Raw genomic sequence first — 22,203 nt, 5'->3', positions numbered from 1 at the left:
CAATGTAACTTAGGCATGGAAATACTAACAAAGAACCAGTATTTGGAGTAAAAATGACACCATGGCCAAAAAATGAACTGTTGTGTCCTAATCCTTTAACCATAAACTCAACTCCCAAGTGCTTATAGACCTCTAAATTAGAGTCATGTGTTGACAAAACACTAAACAGCTATCCATCATCATGAAGACAAACACTGCCTCTGCAGCATTCCTCTGATAGCGACAAAAATAGAACAGTTACCCAAAAATATTCCAAACCCTCATGAAAGTTTGAACTCTAAACACATGCAGATTCCCAAACTGGCACTCGATCTGTCAAATCAACAGCACGCAAAGAACTAGAGAGAAAACTGAACGAGAGGACTAGCATAGTTTGTTGCATAACAGTTTTCATTTGGATCTCATGTCTCCACTGTGGAAAAAGCTTATACACAATAGAATTAAACAGATTCCTAGTACTTATTCTTCAGGGCCTTTAATCATGCTGTCACAAAAAGCACATTGCTCAACATTCAACTCTCCCTGGCAAGAATGGAATTTGTTTTTGTTAATTTTTCAAAACCTTTCCAAGTACTATTCCCCGTCTTAGCAGTAAAGTTATCTTTTGTGGGACTAAGTGCTCATCAATGCTGCACCCTCTACGAAAACAACCTGCTGATTTCATGTGTTCAGTCTGGGGACAGAGCCAAACGATGTGGAAACAATGTCTGGGTCAACTCAATGTTTGCCATTGATCAAAAAATAAAGTGGTGCTTGTTAAAAAGGATTATACCAATACCAGTGACCAATGCCCCCCACACATACACACTTTCAAACACACATAAATGACACCCTGCCATAGACTGGCATCCCATCTAGGGAGTATCCTGTAATGCTCCAGTTGCTTTCTGGGATAGGCTCTGCCTCCCCCGCGACCCTGAATCGGAGGAGGAGTCTGAAATAAGAAAGCGATGGATGGAGAAAAGACACCAAAAATATTTTCAATATAAACAATGTGTATTCAGACAAAAATTAAATCTTTTCCATGTACCAACCAGGTAGGAAATGGAATCTGTGGGTAAGCACTGTCCATGATCTTCCACAAGGCAACATAGAAAAGTTACAAAAGCAACAATCTGAAATCATTTGCCATGTTTTGAGAACATTTGGGCTATAGATTGACAAACCCTAATGAGATTCCAATGCAGTTTAAGGCTGATTGACAGCTCGAACACTGAACATATCACTGAGCTATATTAAGATACCATTAAGGTTTTAGCACCTTTGGTTTAAGTTAGGCATTTAGGTGCAAAATGCAGATATTGATGTGTCTGATGTGAAAATGAAATGAAAGGTCTGAGGTGAGGGAAAGGACATTTTCAAGTTCAGCCTGTAACACACTACTGTATCTCTTACGGAAAGTTGCTGTGAATGGAGTTTGGCAAGGTAATTTCAGTGAGGTTGTCTTTCAACATTTCAGAGAAAGCACCGAAAACTCCTCCAAGCAATATTTCTGTAAATTGTAATGAATGCAATTAAGGCTTTCTTTCTTTCTTTGTTCGGAAGTCAAGAAGAACATTAGACATGTACAGCAGAGACAGACGCCAGCAGTCAAACAACACTGAATTAGGCTCTCCTTTTGAAATTGCATTCAGATGCAAGTCTGGACTGCCCTATAGCAAACAGATGTGAGACTGAAGGAAAAGTATGCATCCTTTTCTTCGCACACAGGTTAACTCCCATTGTTTTAAACAATCCAGTTCTCTCAACTAGTGGGTTTGTCACTTTGGTACATACTTCAACACCTATGTAACATTCCTGTCTGAAGGCCAGCAAATTCAAAACAAAAAAAAAAACATTGTGGTAGAGCTTAGTGGCACTCCTGAATGCTTTGCATACAGCGATGTATGATTTTATCAGGCTGTTCATATTTTATAGAAGAATTTTTTTTAATAATTGTAAAATCAGTCCAAGGTCGGATTAAATCAAACCTTTTAATCACTCATCAAACGCAATTTAAAACATTTTTGTTTAGTCTGCTGCTCTATGGGATTCCATCTTTAAAGATTTTGTACTTGCACTTGATCAGTCCTTCCCCTGTGCCTGTAGCAGCCCTGGCCTGACCAAACGGATCTTTCCATGGTTTCACAGGGTTACTCCCTTCATATGTTCCTGTGGTTGTACCATGCAGAAATATTGATTCAATCCAGTTAGTTTGTTTACCAATTCAATTGTACCTGCATGCTCTTAGAATAGGTTTCCAAGTAACCTGTTACAGAAACACTGATAAATTCAACTTCTCTCAACCCCTGGGTTTATCAACTGGTAATATCCAGGTAATTAAAAACAAAGTGGGAAAGGGCATTCTCGGCCTACATGTAGATAAACAGGAGCTTTACTAATCTTTCTTGCGATTAAATGACAAAACAGGAAACATTTTCTGAAAGAAATTTCTAGAGTAAGAATTTACACATGTACTAGTCTTCAACTTGTGATGTGTGATCATAGTCTAATCTACAAGAAACCCAATAAGGAGACATATTCCAGGCAAAACAAATGTTTGGGGTATATTGTAAGGTGTACACCTCCTTTTAATACTGTAGGCAAACTATAATATGATTTCATATCATTATTATTACAACTTCAGTTTATTTACAACTTCATTATTATTACAAGATCAAAGATTAATTCATATTGCAAATAAAGTAAATGAAAATTTACTGAAGGCTGTTTTTGAAAGGGAACAGCTTTGCTAATGATGTATCCACGTTAAACACCGCGCTTTTCTCCCTTGTTGATACTATCCAGAGAAATTAATGTTTTTGATGCTTTACAGTTTGCACAGCAACAACCTATTATTACAAACAAAGCCTTTAATTGCAGTTCTCAAAAGGCTTGAGAGTAGCTGAACATTAAATTTAGTCTTTATTATTCTGTGCAGCAAATTAACAATTTGAATGTTAAGGTGGTACAAACAGTGTGCAGGAAATACCCAGAGGTCACTCGGTTAGAGGCAGTTCATTAAATTATTAAAGACCTTATACTGTAGCTATCCATCTATCCTTTCATCTACTCACCACTTTATCCAATACAGGCTCAAAGGGGAGCTGGAGCTATCCCAGCAAGCAATGGGCACAAGGCAGGATACACCCTGACCGAGATGCCAGCTCAGGATCCCAGGGCACAGACGCAAACGTGCATGGACTCGGACCAGGGCCAGTTTTCCCAGAAGTCAATTAACCTACCCGTATGTCTTATCTCCAGACATTTTCAAAGAATTCATTTACCTAAGTGGACTGACTTTAAATTTTGTAGCAATGAAAATTGATTTTTCGGAACTTTTCCTTGTGGCCAGTTCAAACGTTGTTGTGTTGAAAAACAAACAAAACTACTTAATTTCAGAGCTTACCAATGAACATGGACTGCTTTCCACAGTATTTCTTCATATTTCACCATAAAGTTAACTTCATTCTGTAATGTTGATTTTCTTGAATACTACATATTATAGTTTGAAGCAATAAATATAAACTGCAGATGACTGTACAAATGCTTGCGCTGTTTTGATTTATAACCAGCATTAAAAAATATAAAGATTTAAATCCCAGTTTAATTCATGACATTCACACAAATCCCAAAATGTTAAAAGAATAACTAAATCTAAAAACTAAGTTTATACTGGCTTGAGCACCAACTTAAGCAATGGAAAAGTTAAATGATTGCTACAAAAGAAAAAAAGGAACATATGTGAACCTGTCAGTTAAAATTTCAACAGTATTTTTTATCCCTCTGAAACTATGGTAACATATGGAAAAAATAGCTACAATATAATTATCTACGGCCTTGATGGCTTAACTAATTACAAAAAATGACAAATTCACTAAGTACTGATGGCAATAAAACTAATTTTAAAGATACAGAATACTATAGTACTTCAGTAATGGAGAGAAACATTCATGCAATGTTCAATATGTATCCAGGTCACAGATGGAACCAAAGTTTCTCTCAAGCTGCTGCAAAAATCACCTTTTATGAAACCACCACCTCACACTTTACTACATACATCCACATACAGTATACAGTAGTATGACGTTGCAAGTGACTTCTTAATTCAGCTGCAAGTTTTGCTTGCAAGCTTGCAGTGCCTCATCTTTAACAAAAAATAAATGACTTTCAAAGATGCTGATCTCAAACTCAATAAAGAAAACAAAGAAGCACTTCATTTCTACAACAAAGTTGAAGTAATCTGGAAAAATAGAATATCGATCAGATCATTGTGGTCGTCTCTAAGCGAGGAAAAAAACATTATGCAACAGATGCGATCTGCTTTCTTACACTTACCCATTCTGGCAGTAAGCCACCACAATTACATTTCACCTTTACAAAGCAAAGACAGCAATCGCATTGCTCTGCAGACACTGACATGAAGGCTGGTGAAAACTGACAAGCTAACTATAATACCAATGGCCTTTCTTAAAAACTCTCAAAGGTTTCTGTGATAATCTAAACATTCCTATGCAGAGAGTAACACTTTTGTGAAAGTGCCATACACTGTATGCATTCCTGTTGCAATTGTGTTTTGATCAAAGATAATATACCAGTCCTCCAAGTCATGAAATCCACCGAAAGCAAAAGCATTGTGGTTTTTGGGGTGGAGACCTGGGGAAATGAAAACAGCCAAAATTCAATAGTAATCTCCAAGTTATTAGGTGTGCCCTCTATTCATCATCTCTGGTTCCTGAAACTCAAAGATGAAAGCAGAACAGCTGACAAAATTCTGTGGAATGTGTCAAATTTGACAGAGCCCAGAGAGAGAGGAGATGTCAAAAGCTACTTCAATCATGTGATGTGTATCTGAACAAGAAACACAATCACAACTTCCATACTACTACTTGTGAGACATTTAAAAGTCAAACCCAGTAGTTCTACTGTAGCTTCCGACCTACAGTATGTCATTTCATGGTAGAGTGGTTTAACCCCCTGACCCAAACATCATACACCAGAGTTGCTAAACTTGCTAAAACAGAACATTGTTTTCTTCCTCAGGGTATATGCAGTATGGAAGCAGCCATTGATATCACCGAGAAAATTAAATTACTTAGATAAGACTCAAGGAATCATACAGATTTTTGGAATCCTGCCAATTAAACGTACATGTAGTGTTCAGTCTACCATACTCCTCGTCAGTCATCTATCTACACTATTTCCTTGAAAAAAACATCTATACAAGCCTCATACTGTACATAACTGATTTAGCCATCCCAGATAGTAAACTGAACCCCAAAGGCAAGATGACTAATCACGTTTATGATAAATTCATACGAATAAAAAAAAGAGATTTCTAAGACACCAGGAGAGCAATTCTTTATTCTGAATGGTGTTGGACACGCAATCTGCTCAAAATGCAATCCGGCACTTTTAAAAACTGAAAACAATGATAATGTACGATCAAATTTAGAACAAGAATAAAATATAAAACTGTATGCATGTAAAAAAAAAGGAAAACTTGTATCATTCAGATGACAGGATTAACTAAAATGCCAGACTAAAACTGTTCTCATAAAAGAGTACTGATACTAGAATGGAAAAAACAATAGTATGCTGCATGAAAATGTAAAAAGAGGGGTAAAATATAATTTTCTTTTGCACAGCAAAAACACTTAGACTTTGAATAAGCACTGGGATTCATAAACTGTCTATTAACTAACTTTATATGCATTTTATCAGTTTTAAATAATCCTGAGAATGAGTTTTAGCTGTAGAAGGCTTTGTCAATATCCAATTTTAGGAACTGAGTGCCAGGGAAATGGATTTTCTTAAAGAAATAAAAAATACTAACTTATACCACCTTATTCTATTTAAATAAAGCACACAGATAGAACTGCTGTTGAAGTAACACCCGCACCTCTACAAAGCTCCAGGAATTACTTGTTACAGTAAAACCTGATCTTTGTTGCAGAGCTACAGATTTGTCTGATGTGGAAGATGGAAAATGTATTCCAGTAAATTAGAGTTTAAACGTGATGTTTTGCTTTTTTTTTTGTTTGCAATTGCTTCTTTGCAAAGACTGCTTAAACATTATGCAGTAAGAGTGTTGCCTCTTCTGTCTGAAAATGTACTGGAGAATACACTAGCACTCGGTCTGTCAATGGCTCACAGATCAATATGACCTCAGAGGACCAGAGCTTTACAGCCTGACATTTTCTGACAGGTCTCTGCACAGACCTTATCTGAAAGGGGGGAATACATGATCTAGATAAATTGCTCCAGTTTGCAAGTCTTACCATCTTGAAATCACAGACTGTAGCATTCTCGCCAGAAAAAAAAAATCTATAAAGATAAAGCATCTTTAAAGGGAAATAAATCCTTTAATGGTCCAATATATGAGTTAACGTCTTTTTTTATTTAAAGTATAAATGGTGCTCATCTCAGAAGAACTGATTATAATCTGCTGGAACTGCAGGTGAATGACATCAGTCCAATGGCCAAGAACACAATGTCAGGATATTACTCCAGAAATATTCCTGTAGCAAAATTTAAGAAAATGAAGGCAACCTTCACCAAAGGTAATATAGGTTTCCACTAAGTGACATTTATTTTATTCTGTCTTTCCACTGAACAGGTTAAGACCTGACACTAGGTATTAAAAAACTGAAGATTTTGTTCTTATGGTATCACCTCCGTTGCGGTTATATTTTGTATTTTTCCTCATTATATTGGAATTATATTCCTGATATATTTCCATCCTTTTACTGGATGGTAATGCACTTCTGATCTGGTCTTCTAATGTTTGTTTTAATTTAAAAAAAAATAAAAAAATGAATTGCACAGCAAATCAGGAAAGAGCAAAATCTCAACACCTCCCAGAATCGTTAGATATTTAACACTCCGAAGTTTAAATATTAGGAACCCCTTTCCCCAGTCTATTAATCAAGCAAAATGAAAAGACTTTTAAAGGCAAGCAATGTGCACTTGTCTTGACCAGAACAAAACAGACTTCCATCACCTTCCCAGGCCTGAACAATACCCAGATCTTAATCCTTATGCAAACTGTTACAACGTGCAGTTCAATCTCACACACCATTACCCTCATCACAATCACTAATGAAGACCATCCTACATGAGGAATGGGATGGGCTTTCTCATAGCAAATATTTCACCTTGTGGAACTCATCCCATTTAAACTGCTCTTGCCACTAGCTTAATTATAAAGCAAGGTTCCTAATACTTTGACCACGAGTGGCAGTTTTTATTTGTGACTGTTTAGTGTACTTCTAAAATGTAACACTCCTGTGCTGTGGCAAACCATTGAAATTTATAATGTATTGCCCTTGTGAAAATGTTTTAATTTATTGAGAACTGTAGTTTATATTATACAATATTTTAGTTGTATACAGACAAATGATGATATTTCAAAACCAAATAATTCAAATTACTGAAAATTTCTCTTCAGTGTCAATTGTCTCAAGAAGTGATAACTAAATCTCTTCTGGACACTGCGCAATACAAATTCAGACACTTGTTCTCACCAAATAGCGATGGTAGATTCTTCTACCGCAATTAGAAAGCTAAACATGAATTACACTTACAGCAGGTTGTTGCCTAAACAAAATAAGCACACCCCATCCTGACGGCAGGAATTTAAAACTTAAACTCACTGTTAGCTGCACTTTACCAACATCAAATGCCTTCCCCCCCCCCCCCAATTCTATACTGAGCCTCTTGCAGACAGATGATAATTAAAACACAGAAAGCAGAGTCAGTTAAGTTTGAGCCCAGGGAGGCACACGATTCAATCTCCATGCCCAGATAGGATGCTCTATCTTGATTGTAGCCTGTTTGCGGAATGTAATTGAAAGATGCGAGGTGGCATAACTGAGGCCAGCCGACAGACACACTAGCTTAGTCGCCATCATGAGTGATATTGGAAGGGGCAGGCTTTTTTTTCTGATCAAAGGCAAGATCAATGGGTTCTAAATCATTCACCCGCAGATTTGTACACGCATACATTATTATTACATCACGCCTTCCCTGTTTATCCCAATATAAGGCTCAGCCTGCTCAGAATGTTCTAGTAAGCTTGGATGGAAGCAAAAATTAGAAGCTTCATCCCTAAATTATCCAGCATCGTACAATAAAGTCATGGCCTATTAAGGTGAATGACGAACGCACTGGTGCAATAGTTGAAGACAATTTGCTCTGAGCATATTTCAGGAAAATCCATCACTGCTGTTAATAGGAAAAGCCATACAGGTGCAGCCAGTGAAAGCCTGATGCTGCATCAGTACAACCAATGAAGGTACAGTACTACTGTGTATTGCAGCCCTCTGGAGGATTTCTATACTCCTGTAATCATAATGCACACTTCCTGAAAAATCTCACTGGTGAACTTAATTTAATAGAACCAGGAAATAACTACAAATGAAGGTCATCACTAACATAAGGTACAGGTGTAACTGACACACTGGGTCGACAGTAAAATAAAGGTATACAAAAAGATTGCAATTAGCTATGAAGCAGCTTAGTTTAAAAATCATTATAGTATTTCCATTACTATTCTATAATTATATCAAATCATGTCAACAGGACCTACCAGTCAGGTTACAACCACTCACGAGCACTTTATTACATGGAGAGTGAAAAGATGTACTGTAAAGTGAAATAAATTTAAAAAACTGACAAACAGCAAATCATCTACTGTACTTGTGTGTTGCCATGCCTTGTTATTATGGAAGCAGTCTAGCATTTACTATTAAATGCAAAACAGAACAGCTGCACGTATTCCACTACAGACAGCCCTCAAATGTAACAGGAAAAAAAGCCTCACATTAAAAGATGGAAAGGAAATGCCGCCAGTACTATAAAGAGTAGTGCTGAGCACATTCCCTCCACTCTGGTATCTGGGATCATCAAAAACTAGTTCCTCCAAGTTTAATGACCATTTCAAGTTGTCTTTAATACTAGAATTCCTAACTTCCACAAGAATCACCGTCAAGCAAAAAAAACAGCATCACAATTTGGACTCAAGAGACCGACCTAGGAGATTCAGTCACACTGAAACACTGGAAACCAGAAACGCCTCAAACATATTCACTCTCTTCACTCAGTCCACAGTGACTGCTGTTTAATGGCCTTTCTACATTCTACAGGTGTCGGGCAGAGATAAACACCAAGGCACGTTTTCATAAAGGATACCTAGGACTTGTTTTCAGCAATGCATTTATAAGCTGTTCCTTTTTTTACTACTGCACATGGCATAATGCCAAATCTACTGTTACATCTTGTTTGAGCTGACTGTTTTCTGTCTAAACGAAATCCACTTTTCTACTTCATGCCAGGATGGACTACATACCTTTTATGAGAAAAAAGGTATTTAGAATTAAAATGGCATTAATATATGACCATATTAAACACAAAATCCAGTTTGTTTGTTTTTTTTTTGCTGTTGCTCATGACCTTTAAGAGATTATGAGCAATATGATTTGATCAACCATAATTTTTCATTACTGAAAAACTGGTAAAGTAATACATAAAAATGAATATCTGGGGACTGAGGGGAATTGAGCAGAATTTGTTAAAGTAGGTTGTCCTTTCAAACAATAAAACAATGTAGCATTCTTTTCAAATATTTGAGCATTACAATTCCGAACGCCTACCAGAGATTCTTGAGTTCAACATATTTACATACAAGTCTTCTCTACATACTGAAGACTCGGGATTCTGAAATAAATCCCTTTGGCACTTCTGTATGCTTATATGATCTAGTCATATCAAACAAAAAATTTTATGCCAAATACATACGGACAGCAAGCTTCTGACTGTCTGTTGGAAGACCAGACTGAAGGATCCTGCAGTCCAGAGATCTCTGGTTTGAATCAGGACTGTACATTATAGTCCATGATGCCTAATACCTGAGGAGCAGGGTCTTGAGTTGTAGATTTACAGAAAATAAGATCACTTTATTGGCCCTATAAAATTTCTTGCATTGGGGATTTGTCTTTTCGTATACCCCAACTTGCTCTCCATGAGACACAGACAGGGAGAGAAGCTGGGGGTCAGAGCGCAGAGGTGCCCCTGGAGCAGTTGGGGTTAAGGTCCTTGCTCAGGGGCCCAACGGAGTAGGAATCCTCTGATTGCAATAAAAAGTACTCAGCCACATAAATCACAAACACTTTTAAATCTAGTATGGAAACACATAATTTAATCTTTCCAATTTAAAGCAGTACGGTCTGATATAGGGTTTAAATCTGTTGTTTTATAAAATAAAAAATGCCGAATTACAATTTGATCTCCATTGGTTCCACTTCACTCTAATATCCAGCACTGGAGGGAAATTCCCTTTAATCCAGCTATTCAGTTCATAGCAGATTTCTGAATAATGATGATTGTGTCCAGAAATCTCCATCTGCTTCTTTTTAAGCAGAGAATTTAGTAAATCAGAAATAATACCAATCAAGTGAAAATAACAACAACAACAACAACAGAAAAAGCAGTTCAATAAAAAAAACTGTCAAATCCTAACAGCACACATCAAGACGACATATTACTGCTGCATAAAAATATACAAATCTACAATGTGAACCTAGCTATCAAGGTTCTTGCAAAAAAAAATGCCAACAGTTTGTGGTGTGGTTTTCCCAGAAAACACTTTTGAAGGAATTTTGATTAAGGTAGCCAAAAGAAGCCCACATTGCAATGCCTAAAAGACTGTCATTTTATGCTAACAGGCAGATCTTAATCAGTCAGCAGTGAGTCATAAATGTGATTGTTAGTCTGTGCATATAGAACAGTGTGTGACAGCCTCTGATCGGTGACAGCTTTGCTATCCAAAAGCACTTCCTGCTGCAAGCCAAGCCCCCAGTTAATGACACACAGCATCAGCACCAGACATCTCTCCACAGTTCCCCGAAGCGAGCGGTAATAACACAACTTACACGCAATTTTGTTCCGAAGTCAGTGTCTTTGTGATCTAACATTCACTTTATTCTCTAGCAACTAAGTATTTTCAGAGCTGACAAGAGATGCAAGAAGAGAGAAATTCCTTTGTATGCAAGCACCAATGATGCACAATTACAAAGGATGTATAAATCTCCAATATTTAACTGTACCTTCAGCTACCTTGGCATCAAATCTACAAAACAATCTGTGCCTGTATAATTTACAGCCAGTTCCAGCAAATGTGGTATAATGTTCATCAAATGTGAAAAACTTTTTTGATTTATAATTCTTTATCTAAGGCAGAACTAAAGCTTTATGACACCTGAATAATCTGTGATGAATGCTTGACAAAATTAATCACACTATACTAAAATCTCTTTATACTCTCACTTTCACAAACACCACAATCCAAGTGAAATGTGAGCTTGTCAATTAAAACAGTTCACTGTTGTTTCCTTGGGTACAAGGTTGAAAACTTAAATACTAGCCCTAATGCTTGTGAATTTACTGCAGCAAGCATGAAAACAAATCCCATGTACTCTTCCCCAAATTACAGGAATATCACAGAAGGAGTCCTAATTTCTTCACTGTTGACTTGGTATCCCTTACCCTTTTAAGACTAAAGAAAAATAAAGCAAAAATATTGTTCTGGCAGAGACAAATGGTACTCTGTCCCAAACAGCAAAGCATTCAGCCCAGAAAACTGCAATGAAATATGTACTGTGAGGAACTGGCATCAACCTTGCATCTCAAAATGCACAACCAATCTGTCCAAAGCACAGATTACAAATGCTGATTAGGTCAATTTGCTTGATCCTCAATTCTCTCAATCACCTGACTCAAGAATATAAATCTAATAACAAGTCTTGTGTCAAATTATAAATTGAAGATAAAGCAGTGTTGAGAAATGTCATTGCTATACACCTAAGACATTTCTGATGCTATCAAGACAGGGAGAAGCATTTAGAGTCATGACTGTACAAGCTTTAGTGAAGGGAAAATTGAAGCCTACATTGAGTCTAGTCAAACCTAAGACCCCTTCAAGTACTCAGCCACATATATCACAAACATTTAAATCTAGTATGGAAACACTTAATTTAATCTTTCCAATTTAAAGCAGTACGGTCAGATATAGGGTTTAAATCTGTTGTTTTATAAAATAAAAAACGCCGTAAAATTGATAACCTTTTTAATGTGATGCAATAAATTCGCTCTAATGAAATATGTAGAGGTTTGAAAACCTTAATACAGAAAGATCCATTGTACCATAAGGACTACTTTTCACTGATTTTACAAACAGATGTTAGCTATTAAGTTCATAACACAGGAAAGTGAGCTAGAAATATCTATTAGAAACAAGATAATATTAACAGGTTGAAGGGAAATATGACATTTAGCTTCATGTATATGAACAGGAGTTATCCAAGCAAGTTGTCACCTATGCAAATAATAGAGATCACAGTGGACAGTTCTCGACAATCATAAACTGGACATCACTGATCCAGATAAAACCCTGAATGTGGCACAGGTTGATGACTACCGTGAGCTAAAAAGTGGAAAAGGCATCATATAATAATCAGTAATACATCCACCCTTTACAAAGCCTGTCTGTTAGTGGTATGTCAAGTGGCAAATATGTTTCCAGTCACTTTGAAAGAACATCTGTAAATAATTTGATGTCTGAATTTAACAATGATAATGGCCTGCAGTTAGGGCATTCTAATGGGTATTTTCTTATTGAAGAACCAGCACTTATTTTAAAAACTTATTTTTGGTCCCTACAAAGAGAACCACCATCCAAATAATAAATGGCCTTTAGGCAGGATGCCATCTATTTCTGCAATGGGAAAAGAGCTGCCTCAATTTTAGAAAATCTCAGCCTGTTCAAGAGACAAGTAAGAAATTTTTGGTCAGTTTTAAAAATCTTTAATCATTTCTTGGTCTGTATTATTTTCATTTATATGGTGTAAGATTATTTTAACCTTGAGTGAAAATTGAATTCTTTAGCATCTTATTGTTAGTGTTAATGGTTTCTGATACAATGCATTTAGCACTGTTTTATAAACTACAGTACATTACAGATATTCCTGTCCTTAAATGAAACATAGTATGTTTATTTATCATTATACAGACCCATCTCTCAAAGTACTCAAGCAAAACTTTCTCTAAGAGCCCTGAGCAATTTTCAGTCTGCTACAGCATAGTGTCAATGACACTAGGAGCTCTCTCATTCTGACTTTGTTTTTTTTTAACCAGTTACATGAAATACAATATAAATCCCTTGCATTTCATACAATGGTAAACGACTGAAAACATTAATGTTGTATTTCAATTCAGTACATTAACAGATTGACATGAAACTTAATCCCCACAGCTCCCACTGGTTCTAGGTGGAATCAGGTCAACTGAAAGCCAATAGCTTCAGCATCAGCACAGCTCAGCAGGGGCTACTGGTAAAGGTCTGAAGCTGTACAAGGACAGCAAAAGTGAAAAGATGCCAGGTGGGCATGATTTATGCATGAAGATGTTCTTGCCTTTATTATTAAAATGAGTTGCTGTTCTCCCACTGCAGCAGGCCACAGAGGAGCGCAGAACTAATGACTTGTTACTTAATACTATACGTTATCGCTTTCGTCAGTGGTCTGCCCCTTTGAAAAATATACAGGAGACAAGAAGGAGAAAGGGTTGTTGTCTGCACCCTGACCTGCTAAATTGGGCTTCTGATCATGCAATTAGTATAACAGTCTTGACAGATTTACTGCATCATATCCTCAATGTACTTAAAACTATTTAATAAAAAATGCAGAGACTTAAGCTCACATAGGTCATTATCAGGCACACTATCAGAAGAATGGTAGACAGAATGTTGGAAGAGAACACATCATTTATGTCTGTTGTAAAACTTCTGTTTTGTTGTAGTAGCATAACACTAACAGCACTACAATTTATGAAAAAATAATTTAGAAGAAAACGCAAAGTCAGTTTTTTTGTTTACAGGCCTATATTGGGACTTGCATTTTAATTACTTACCAAACTCCAAAAAAGCATGTAAAAGATTCACTTATTCCTCAGTTATGTCCTTGAATTATTTACGACTCTGGTTGTAACATGGTAGGGCATCATCATCATAAACAATAAGAGTTTAATACACTCAAAGATTTTTGAAACAAGCATATCAAAGGAAGTATACAGTATCATGGAAATGCTTCTGAAGACTGAAGGGTATAGAACAGACTCCTCCAACCCTGTTCCTCAAGAGTCCCTCTCGCGCACGTTGTAAAGGTAAAAATTCAAGCAGTCATTTCTAAAGACCTGGTAGTATGATTCCCATATGATCAGTTAAACAAGCTATTTTTTTAATTAGAGATCTGGGACACAAATCTGAAGACTCTTCAGCCCTTAAGGACTAACTTAATTAATGGTTCAATAACTTACAAGTGTTCCAAACAAAGAAGAAATGATTGGAGGCGAGGCGAGGCATAGGGAAACAGAACTGGGGCTCTCCAAGACCAAGGCTGGAGACCCAAAGTGTACATCAGTACCACAAGGATGTTAAAAGTGTGCATTACGACTTCCATGATTGAACTCAATCATGAATAATGAAAAAATATATTAGTAATTTATACACAAAATAAGGACATGTCCACAGACATGCAATTATAGTTGCATGGAAGGCTCTGGTGTTTTGTGTATTAAAAAAGGCAAGCAAGTGCACTAGTGTGAAATGTACTTTTGATGCAAACTATTTTTCCTCCCCAAGTGCTTTTGAAAGCATGATGAAGAGCACTGCATTTTCTTCCAGAACACCAATCATTGCCAGCACACATCTCGTATAATGTATTTTTTTAATGCCATTTCTCTACCCTTTTGCTCTTTGTGTTTACAACTGCACTGCATACAGCTTATGTTCCGCAAGGTGAAGCAATACGTATTTGACACCCTCTTTATACAGAATAGTGCAAAAAATTCCCCTTTCCTAAAAACGTATGGAAAAAGTAATAAAAAGAATCTTCTGTTGTCATATTACTGTCAGAAAGCACACGCTATGGATCCCTCCAAATCCAGCACATGCCTTGGTCATTCCTGCAAAGGATTCCAAAGCTATTAGAGGCATTATGCAGAGTACTGCTTTTCACAGTATTATGCTCTCGCGTTGAGTCCCTCTTACAAAAATATGTTGGGAGTGCCACACCTCCCCGTGCTCGAGATGTCATAATCCCGACAGGTGTGGCATTTATTCCATGTTGTATAATACAGGATGAGCAATCCCAGGCTTTAAAAGCCAGGGTTAACAACAGAATTGCACCTAAACTACAGGAGATTTGACCTCTAGACAGATCGCTTATTCACTCAATGGCGCACACATCGCTGTGCAAATGCCTCCATCTGCACCGTTCTGCCCTTCTCACTGTTTCAGACTGTCGAACTGTTCTCTTTATGCAGAAAGGATTCTGCTGTGATCTTCTATTTCAATTTTAGCCAATTTATAATGGCTGTGTTTTAAGTGACAGTTATTCCTTGTAGATCCATGTTTTATAGTAAAAAAAAATCATTGTAGCTTTATGTTATACAAATATGAAGAAAAAGAAATGATGGATTTTATTATAATTATTACTTGGAATTTCATTCATTAATTCATTAATTGGTGTGAATTTGTACTACCATACATAAGTATTGTGGTTGTAAATACAATTAGATTTGATTGGAAAATGTAAATCACATTATTTGGCTGCCTGTGTATGGTTTACATTGCGTTACGATCAAGTCTTTGAAGACCCTTATCAATGTCAATTAAACATAATTTTGTCTTCTCACCCTCATTGAAGTATTGTCATTCTACAGCCATAAAGCAAATCTAGCTTTTATAGAAACTCCCGATTGCGACCTTAACTAAAGGGAGAAGGACTAAACTAGTACAGTTAAAGTATGGAATCACCAGAAAACTGTTAGACACCACTGTCCATGTGTGAGATCCGCTGTCAAATGAAGGGATACAGCTGCCTGTTCATTTGATCAAAGTGAAACAGAATCAATTGGGTTAAGCAAGCAATCTTTACTTAAGTAAAAAAGGACATTTTTCCTACTACCTAGTCTCATGTCACAACCTTTTAGATAACCACTATTTTAAACAACTTAACTTTGTCATTGTCTACAAAGGAGAATGTTTCTACCTACCGTCAAAAAGAAAATCCAATCAATATGTTCTGTTCAGTGTATAGATGTAATTATGCTGTGGGGAAAAGTTCAGGGTCTGAGCACAGGAAATACAGCAAAGATGGGAAACAGTAGTCAATGTAAATAAGGATCTCCATCTGCTGAGGTATCCCATTAAACAGTGAACTCTCACCACAATTACTGTCTTAACAGCAGATAATTACACATAACCTTTGAAAACCACCACCTTCACAAACAAACTTTCTCATTTGTAGCCAAAAGCAACTTTTAAAGGCAGCTACTATGTTTAGAATAGTTCAAACATTCTATTTGCTAACCACACAGTAGAAAACAAAGTTTTATTGTTTTCTTTTCTTTCTTTCCAATATAGTCCTTTCAGAGCTTATTTCAGCTGAAACGCAGTTGAGCTGGTTCACCTACAGAGCACTTAAGTGCAAAGCGTTTAGTTTTCGCCCCAAGGGAACCGGTCTCAAAATGTCAATAGACTTTATGACTGTGTAACCATTAGCTGACAAGCACACTTACCTTGCTTTCTGCTCCATAGTCACTTTCACTCTGAAGACTGACTCAGCGATTCAAGATACTTAATCATCAGTTAATCCAAGAACACAGGACTCCAAAAGCAGCGCATTACATATTTATTATACTCCCTATTCCCTTGCTGCTTATTATTCACAACAAATGGTTTAAAGGACTTTTAATTTCCTGTCCTTTAAGGTTCTTGACAAATCCCAAGCCAAGCCAACAGCAACAATGAAGCATCTGATGGAACATTAATCTGTACAAAGGAATGTATGGTTCACAGTGACAGGGAACAGTAAATATGTGGATTCTGCTGAGGGAGTTACATTTTATTGACTTAGAGAAAATGATTAACTTCTCCCGTGCACACATGTACTGCAATTCTGTTTTCCATTTCTTACTGTTTTACAAAACTCAGTGTTGCTTAGCACTGCCCATGCTGAAAATACGCATCCACAAACCTCACAGTAATCCAGGCAAAGTTTTCACAAAACAAGAACACAACAGACAGATGTGAGAGGTGTTCACAGGAATGGGTGACACGACCCTGTTCATGGTAATCTCAGATATTCAAGGTTTGTCTTGACAGTTTTCTATTGTCTGGGTTTATTCCATTGATAGGTTCTCCTTCAATCGAGCTCACTGTCTAAAATTAACTATGGCTCTTTTTTTTGTTCGCGGTGATGAAAGCCTCAAAGCCTCAATCAGAAATATAGTTTTCTATACATAGATAATGCACACAGCAAAGCCAAACAACTTAACAAAAAGAATAAGTACAGTATTGATTTGTCAGTGAATTGAGATTTTTTTAGTCTATAAAAAATACCTGTAGTGGCAACGCTGCTCACATTAATTACCCTCTGCAATAGGGGGATATTGATCAAATGAATGTATGTTTTCTGTATACGGACAAGAAAAGACAGCTGAACTCAGAGTAACAGTGTTACTCATTCTCATTCAAGAGGAAAACGGCTCTGGATCTTTACAGGCTCTAGGTTCTTTCCTCTGTACACCCACAACTATTGCAAATCACGCGTCTGGTCGAAACAACCTGGCCTGAGCTGCTTCACTTACAGCTACAGAAAGACCAGGAGAAGCAATAAAAGTTTTTCTCTAAAAATAGTATTTGCTTTTTATCCATCAAAATGATTGCACAGTATTGTGCAGAAATGTGTACCTGAAGGGGTTCTGGGTGTCAGTAGAGAGCCTCCAGATGTCTGTTCAGCTGTTTTGAAAAGTGCTGCCATAAGCACTTGGTTTTATGGGGCCTCCCATGTGGTTCAGTTGGTTAAGTCTCTCACTTGAGTGCAGAAGGAGCTCTGCTATACAGGCCTGGATCATGTCACTAGCTGACTGTGACCAGAAGCCCACAACTGGCTGGGCACTTCCAGCGGGAGGGTGGGAATAGTCAGGCAGGGCTCCCTAGGCAAAGTTTTTTTTTTTTAAATGTGCTGCTGTAAACTAATTTTTCTAACAAATTCCAACTGTTTTCAATTTGTTTCCACACAGGTGTCCAAAGCTGGTCCTGAAGGCAACATGCCAGCAGGCAAAGCTTTAAGAATCTGTTGAGCTGCTCTCATGAAACCAATTATTAGTCAAAACCAGCAGTTAAGAACTGAACTGGATAGAAAACGTGTTTTACTTGCTGTGTGTTAATTGGGATTTAAAGAACACAGACATCTGGTAATCCTACAATCTGAACTTGTGCAAATATATCTATACAAATTGAGTGCCTTGACAAAATATTCAGGTCCTTGTCCTTTTGAAAATTGCACATTTTAGCCCTGTTTTAGATACTTGAGTGATTCAAACAGGATTTCCTCTAGGAACCGCCTGTACTTTCTCTAGTCCTTGCTGATGAGAAGTATTCTCGGAATATGAAGTTGCCACCACCATGCTTGATAGTTTGGAAGGTGCTGATGCTTTCTACCAAAACAATTAATTTGCCTCTTGTATAACCACGAGGCCTTCTGCCACATGTCCACAGTATATCTCATATTTAAGACTTAAGATGAGAAGTCTTCAGAAATAGCTTCTCTATGCGTGGCTCTTGCATATATAGGCCAGCTTTGATGCTGGGGCTGGTATTTGGTTAAGGTATGAAAGCAACATGCATTTTAGAAGAACCTTTCAAAGCCCTTTTTGCTTCATAGAGGCATCTCAAAACATTTTCCTACCTGCCTAACTTCTCAGCTTGGAAGGGCTGCCTGCTCTAATTAGGGCCAAGTTGATATGATGCACATTTCACAACTTAGCAATGGACGTCACCGTACTCAAATGAATAAGCAACCTTCTCATTTGTACCTCTATAGATACAAATCAGAAGATCCAAATGTCTCATGGTCAATTTATCATTTCAATAAGTAAGTTTTGGATTGAAACTCAGTTTTGAGGGAACTTAACAGCGATAGATGTACTGTATTTACTATGAAACCACTTTAATTGCACAAGGATATGAGACCATTATGATAAATTACATTCTAATGCTTCTTCTGCACCTGTACTGATTTTCAGTTTCTATAGCAAAGGGGTTGAAAACTATGTAATAGAGAATCTAATTTCCTTTAAACTAAATTACATAATATCAGCATTTGATTTCCTTTATTGGTTCAGAACACACTGAGTAGATTCTAAATATAAGTCCTATTTATTTATAAGCTCAAACAGCAATAAAATGCAAAAATCTGTGAAGCGGTAAATTCTTCTGTAAAGCACTATATATACCGTACAGGTGAAGATATGTACAGGTAATAAGGCTGACAGTTAATTATGCAGCCTCGGGATGATATTAATGAACCATTGATTCACATAAGTAATTGATGCATTACTGCGGAAACACTTTTCACAATATTAAAATGGCTATGAAAGAGAAGTTTAAAATGTGAAGCCACATGCAAATATTACACTAGTTTTATTGGTTTCAAGGGCATACTTTTTTCATTGCCCAATGGAATGCTCAAGTTGTAAAATGATTAAAATATTGGTATAAACCAGGTCACATCTGTTCAGCAATGTCTAACTACAGCTCAGAAAACAAAAGTTGAATAGCTTGCAACATTATAATGCTGCACAATACTGTGCCCAGCTAAAACACAGCCCCCTCTGAATTACAGAAAATGAAATACATTTCTTTCAAAAGCACAGAAAAGAGGCTCTTTGAAGCTGCAAAATTCACAAATCTCATAAAAACAGACTGGCACACAGATTAAGCAGTTTATCTTTCAGTGTGGCATAAAATGCCATTATTAAATTTAAAACATACAGTATGGTCATACCTGAGGATGTGCTGAGCTTTTCCTCTTGTGAGACATCTAGGAATTCATGTGCATTTTCCACAATTCCTTCAAATTTGACTTTAAAAAAAATCTCAAAATAGTTTTAAATAATTTTAAGCAATCGCTTTCTTTAACAGTTTCTTTAACAGTTTGACTAAATCAAGCAGAATTTAAGATGATCAACCCATTTATATGGTCGAACCAATTTATGAAGGACAGCAGTTACAAACTTACAGTACATTTAATCAAACTACACATCAACTACCATAGCAGTACTTAAGATAATAGCACAAAACCTGTGAGGTGCACTTCTAAAGCAGGTTAGGATGTGATGACAACGGCCAAGTTTCAAGTCAGTGTGGCATTTCCCGAGACAATAAATGTTATGCTGAATTTGGTAACAAAAATGTGGTCAGGCAGGCATTGTGGCTCATATGGCAAATTAGCATTCCTATATGTTCAAAGCATTGTGCCTAAAATGATGACAACTGTTCACTCATTTTCTGACTACTTTATGAAGTTCAGGGCTGTGGGGGAGCTGGATCCTGTCCCAATAAGAAGCACTTACTCCAGGGCCAGTTTTGACCAGAAGCCCATTAAATGTCCGGTACATGTGTGGGGGGAAACCGGAGCATGCAGAGGAAACCCATACAAACTAACAAACTCCACGCAGATAGCACTTTAGGAACTGAATAGCCCCAGCTACAGTATGCAAAGCAGCTACGCTGAGCACCACCTGAAAATGAACATGTCTGAAGTTAAATGGACAAACACCCTTTGAACAGGAGCAGTTAGCATAAAAAGCTGCTTTTCACCAGGCAGTTCGATGACCCGGCATGGGTCACTTGAGCAAAGCCAGAAGTCATCAGTTTTGGTTTCCCTTGAAATCTGCCAAATTGTGATTCTGCTGGAAGAGTAACAGTCAGTGGTCACCTTAGTTTACTCAAGAATGCTAACGCATCATGTTAACTGAGTGCTAAATAGAATGACACTAAGATTAGAGTTAACTGGTCAAATGTCTTTTTTAAGAGGAAGTTGTCTTATAAGCCACCTAACATCAAAGAAGAAACGGCAGTCAAGCAACTACCCTGGTTTAAGGAGGGACCTTATTTTCACATGTCTGATAAAATAACACCATTAAGGTCTGGAGCAGGAACTGTTTGCATGATGAGTAATATTTCTCAGAAAGGCTTATGACCAGTTGCAGGCAGAAAAAGTATTGTAGCAACAATTCGGGTACAAAACTGAAAAGGTTTTTCACGTGAAATAATTTTCATTCAATTAGTGCAACAGCTCATAAAAAAATTTTCAAAGGGTTAGTGAAATCTTGGTTGATGTAAAAGCCCAACATCTGCCATAAAATATAATGGATTTTATACCTCACTATACCTTCTTAGATGAAGCTACTCTTCTGACTAATGTGGAAACGCAAGAAAAACAATTACAGTCACTACAGGCTTTTATAAGCTTGGAAGCTTATATTCCAAGTGTTTTATTTGTTTGCCATTAATTCCAGTACTCTCAGTCAATATCTTTGTGTGCAGTGTCCTATATACTGTTGCCCTAGCTCAGGTTTATACAAGGAAAGGACCCAGCTATTCAGCATGCGCACAACTGCACAACAACATTCTTGGCCGAGCTGGCTTGCAGTGCACAATTAAGGTATTGCAGATTCCCAGAAGCTGGCAGGCATAGAGAACCAAATCTATGGCACCTTTTCATTTGCTCTTACTGCAACCCCTTCCCTGGTCATATTCTGGAAATGAGAGGGAATGTGCATGGAAAAAATAAAAAACATAAGGACTAAGTCACAATTAATGAGACAACAGAGCATCAGGAAGGCAGCCTAAAAAAGTACTGACATCCTGACAAGAATGTATTAAGACAAAACGTACTGTATTATTCCATTAGTAAAACACTTGACACTTGAAGTCTTTCATAAATAACCAATTTGCAGACGCCCGGTTTCCAATATCTCAACTCGTTAGTCGAACTGAGCCAGTTTCTCTCAAATGCATAGCATCAATAATTAATCAGAAAATCCCAGTTAAACCCGTTTAAATATCGAAGGTTGCATAGGATGAGTAATTCTACAAGCTGTGAGCAGAGCAGTATGAGGTCGTTTCTTTTCCTCTTTCAGTGGCATTCAGAGTTCAGGAAGTGTGGGCTAGAAAACACAAAAGCCATTGCATTCCACAGCTGAGGTGTGCCTGAAATCTCACAGGATTACACTGCTCTGCTCTGGGAACTACAGCCTTCTGAAACAAAGTTCAAAACCGCACTGAAGACAGTTGTTAGAAAAAGAGCTTAGAGCACT

The 22,203-nt window shown here is 37.2% G+C and overlaps 1 protein-coding gene across 19 annotated transcripts in view; it reads right to left on the bottom strand.

Annotated features, from left to right (window-relative positions):
• Positions 1 to 22,203, bottom strand: part of plekha7b (pleckstrin homology domain containing A7b) — a 125,941-nt gene that overhangs the window by 70,308 nt on the left and 33,430 nt on the right. The window contains exon 1 of one of the 19 annotated variants that reach the window (XM_088934630.1): positions 16,615 to 16,704. The exons of the other annotated variants lie outside the window; for them this stretch is intronic. Coding sequence (XP_088790756.1) covers positions 16,615 to 16,631 — 17 coding nt within the window. The 5' untranslated portion in view covers positions 16,632 to 16,704. Of the gene's footprint in view, positions 1 to 16,614; positions 16,705 to 22,203 lie in introns of those variants that run through there. 19 annotated transcript variants of the gene reach the window in all.

Source organism: Atractosteus spatula, chromosome 16 (genome assembly GCF_055471065.1).
Source record: "Atractosteus spatula isolate fAtrSpa1 chromosome 16, fAtrSpa1.hap1, whole genome shotgun sequence".
Lineage (NCBI taxonomy): Eukaryota > Metazoa > Chordata > Actinopteri > Semionotiformes > Lepisosteidae > Atractosteus > Atractosteus spatula.
The sequence above is the reverse complement of the archived record's forward strand: the minus strand, read 5'-3'. Positions and strand labels throughout refer to the sequence as shown.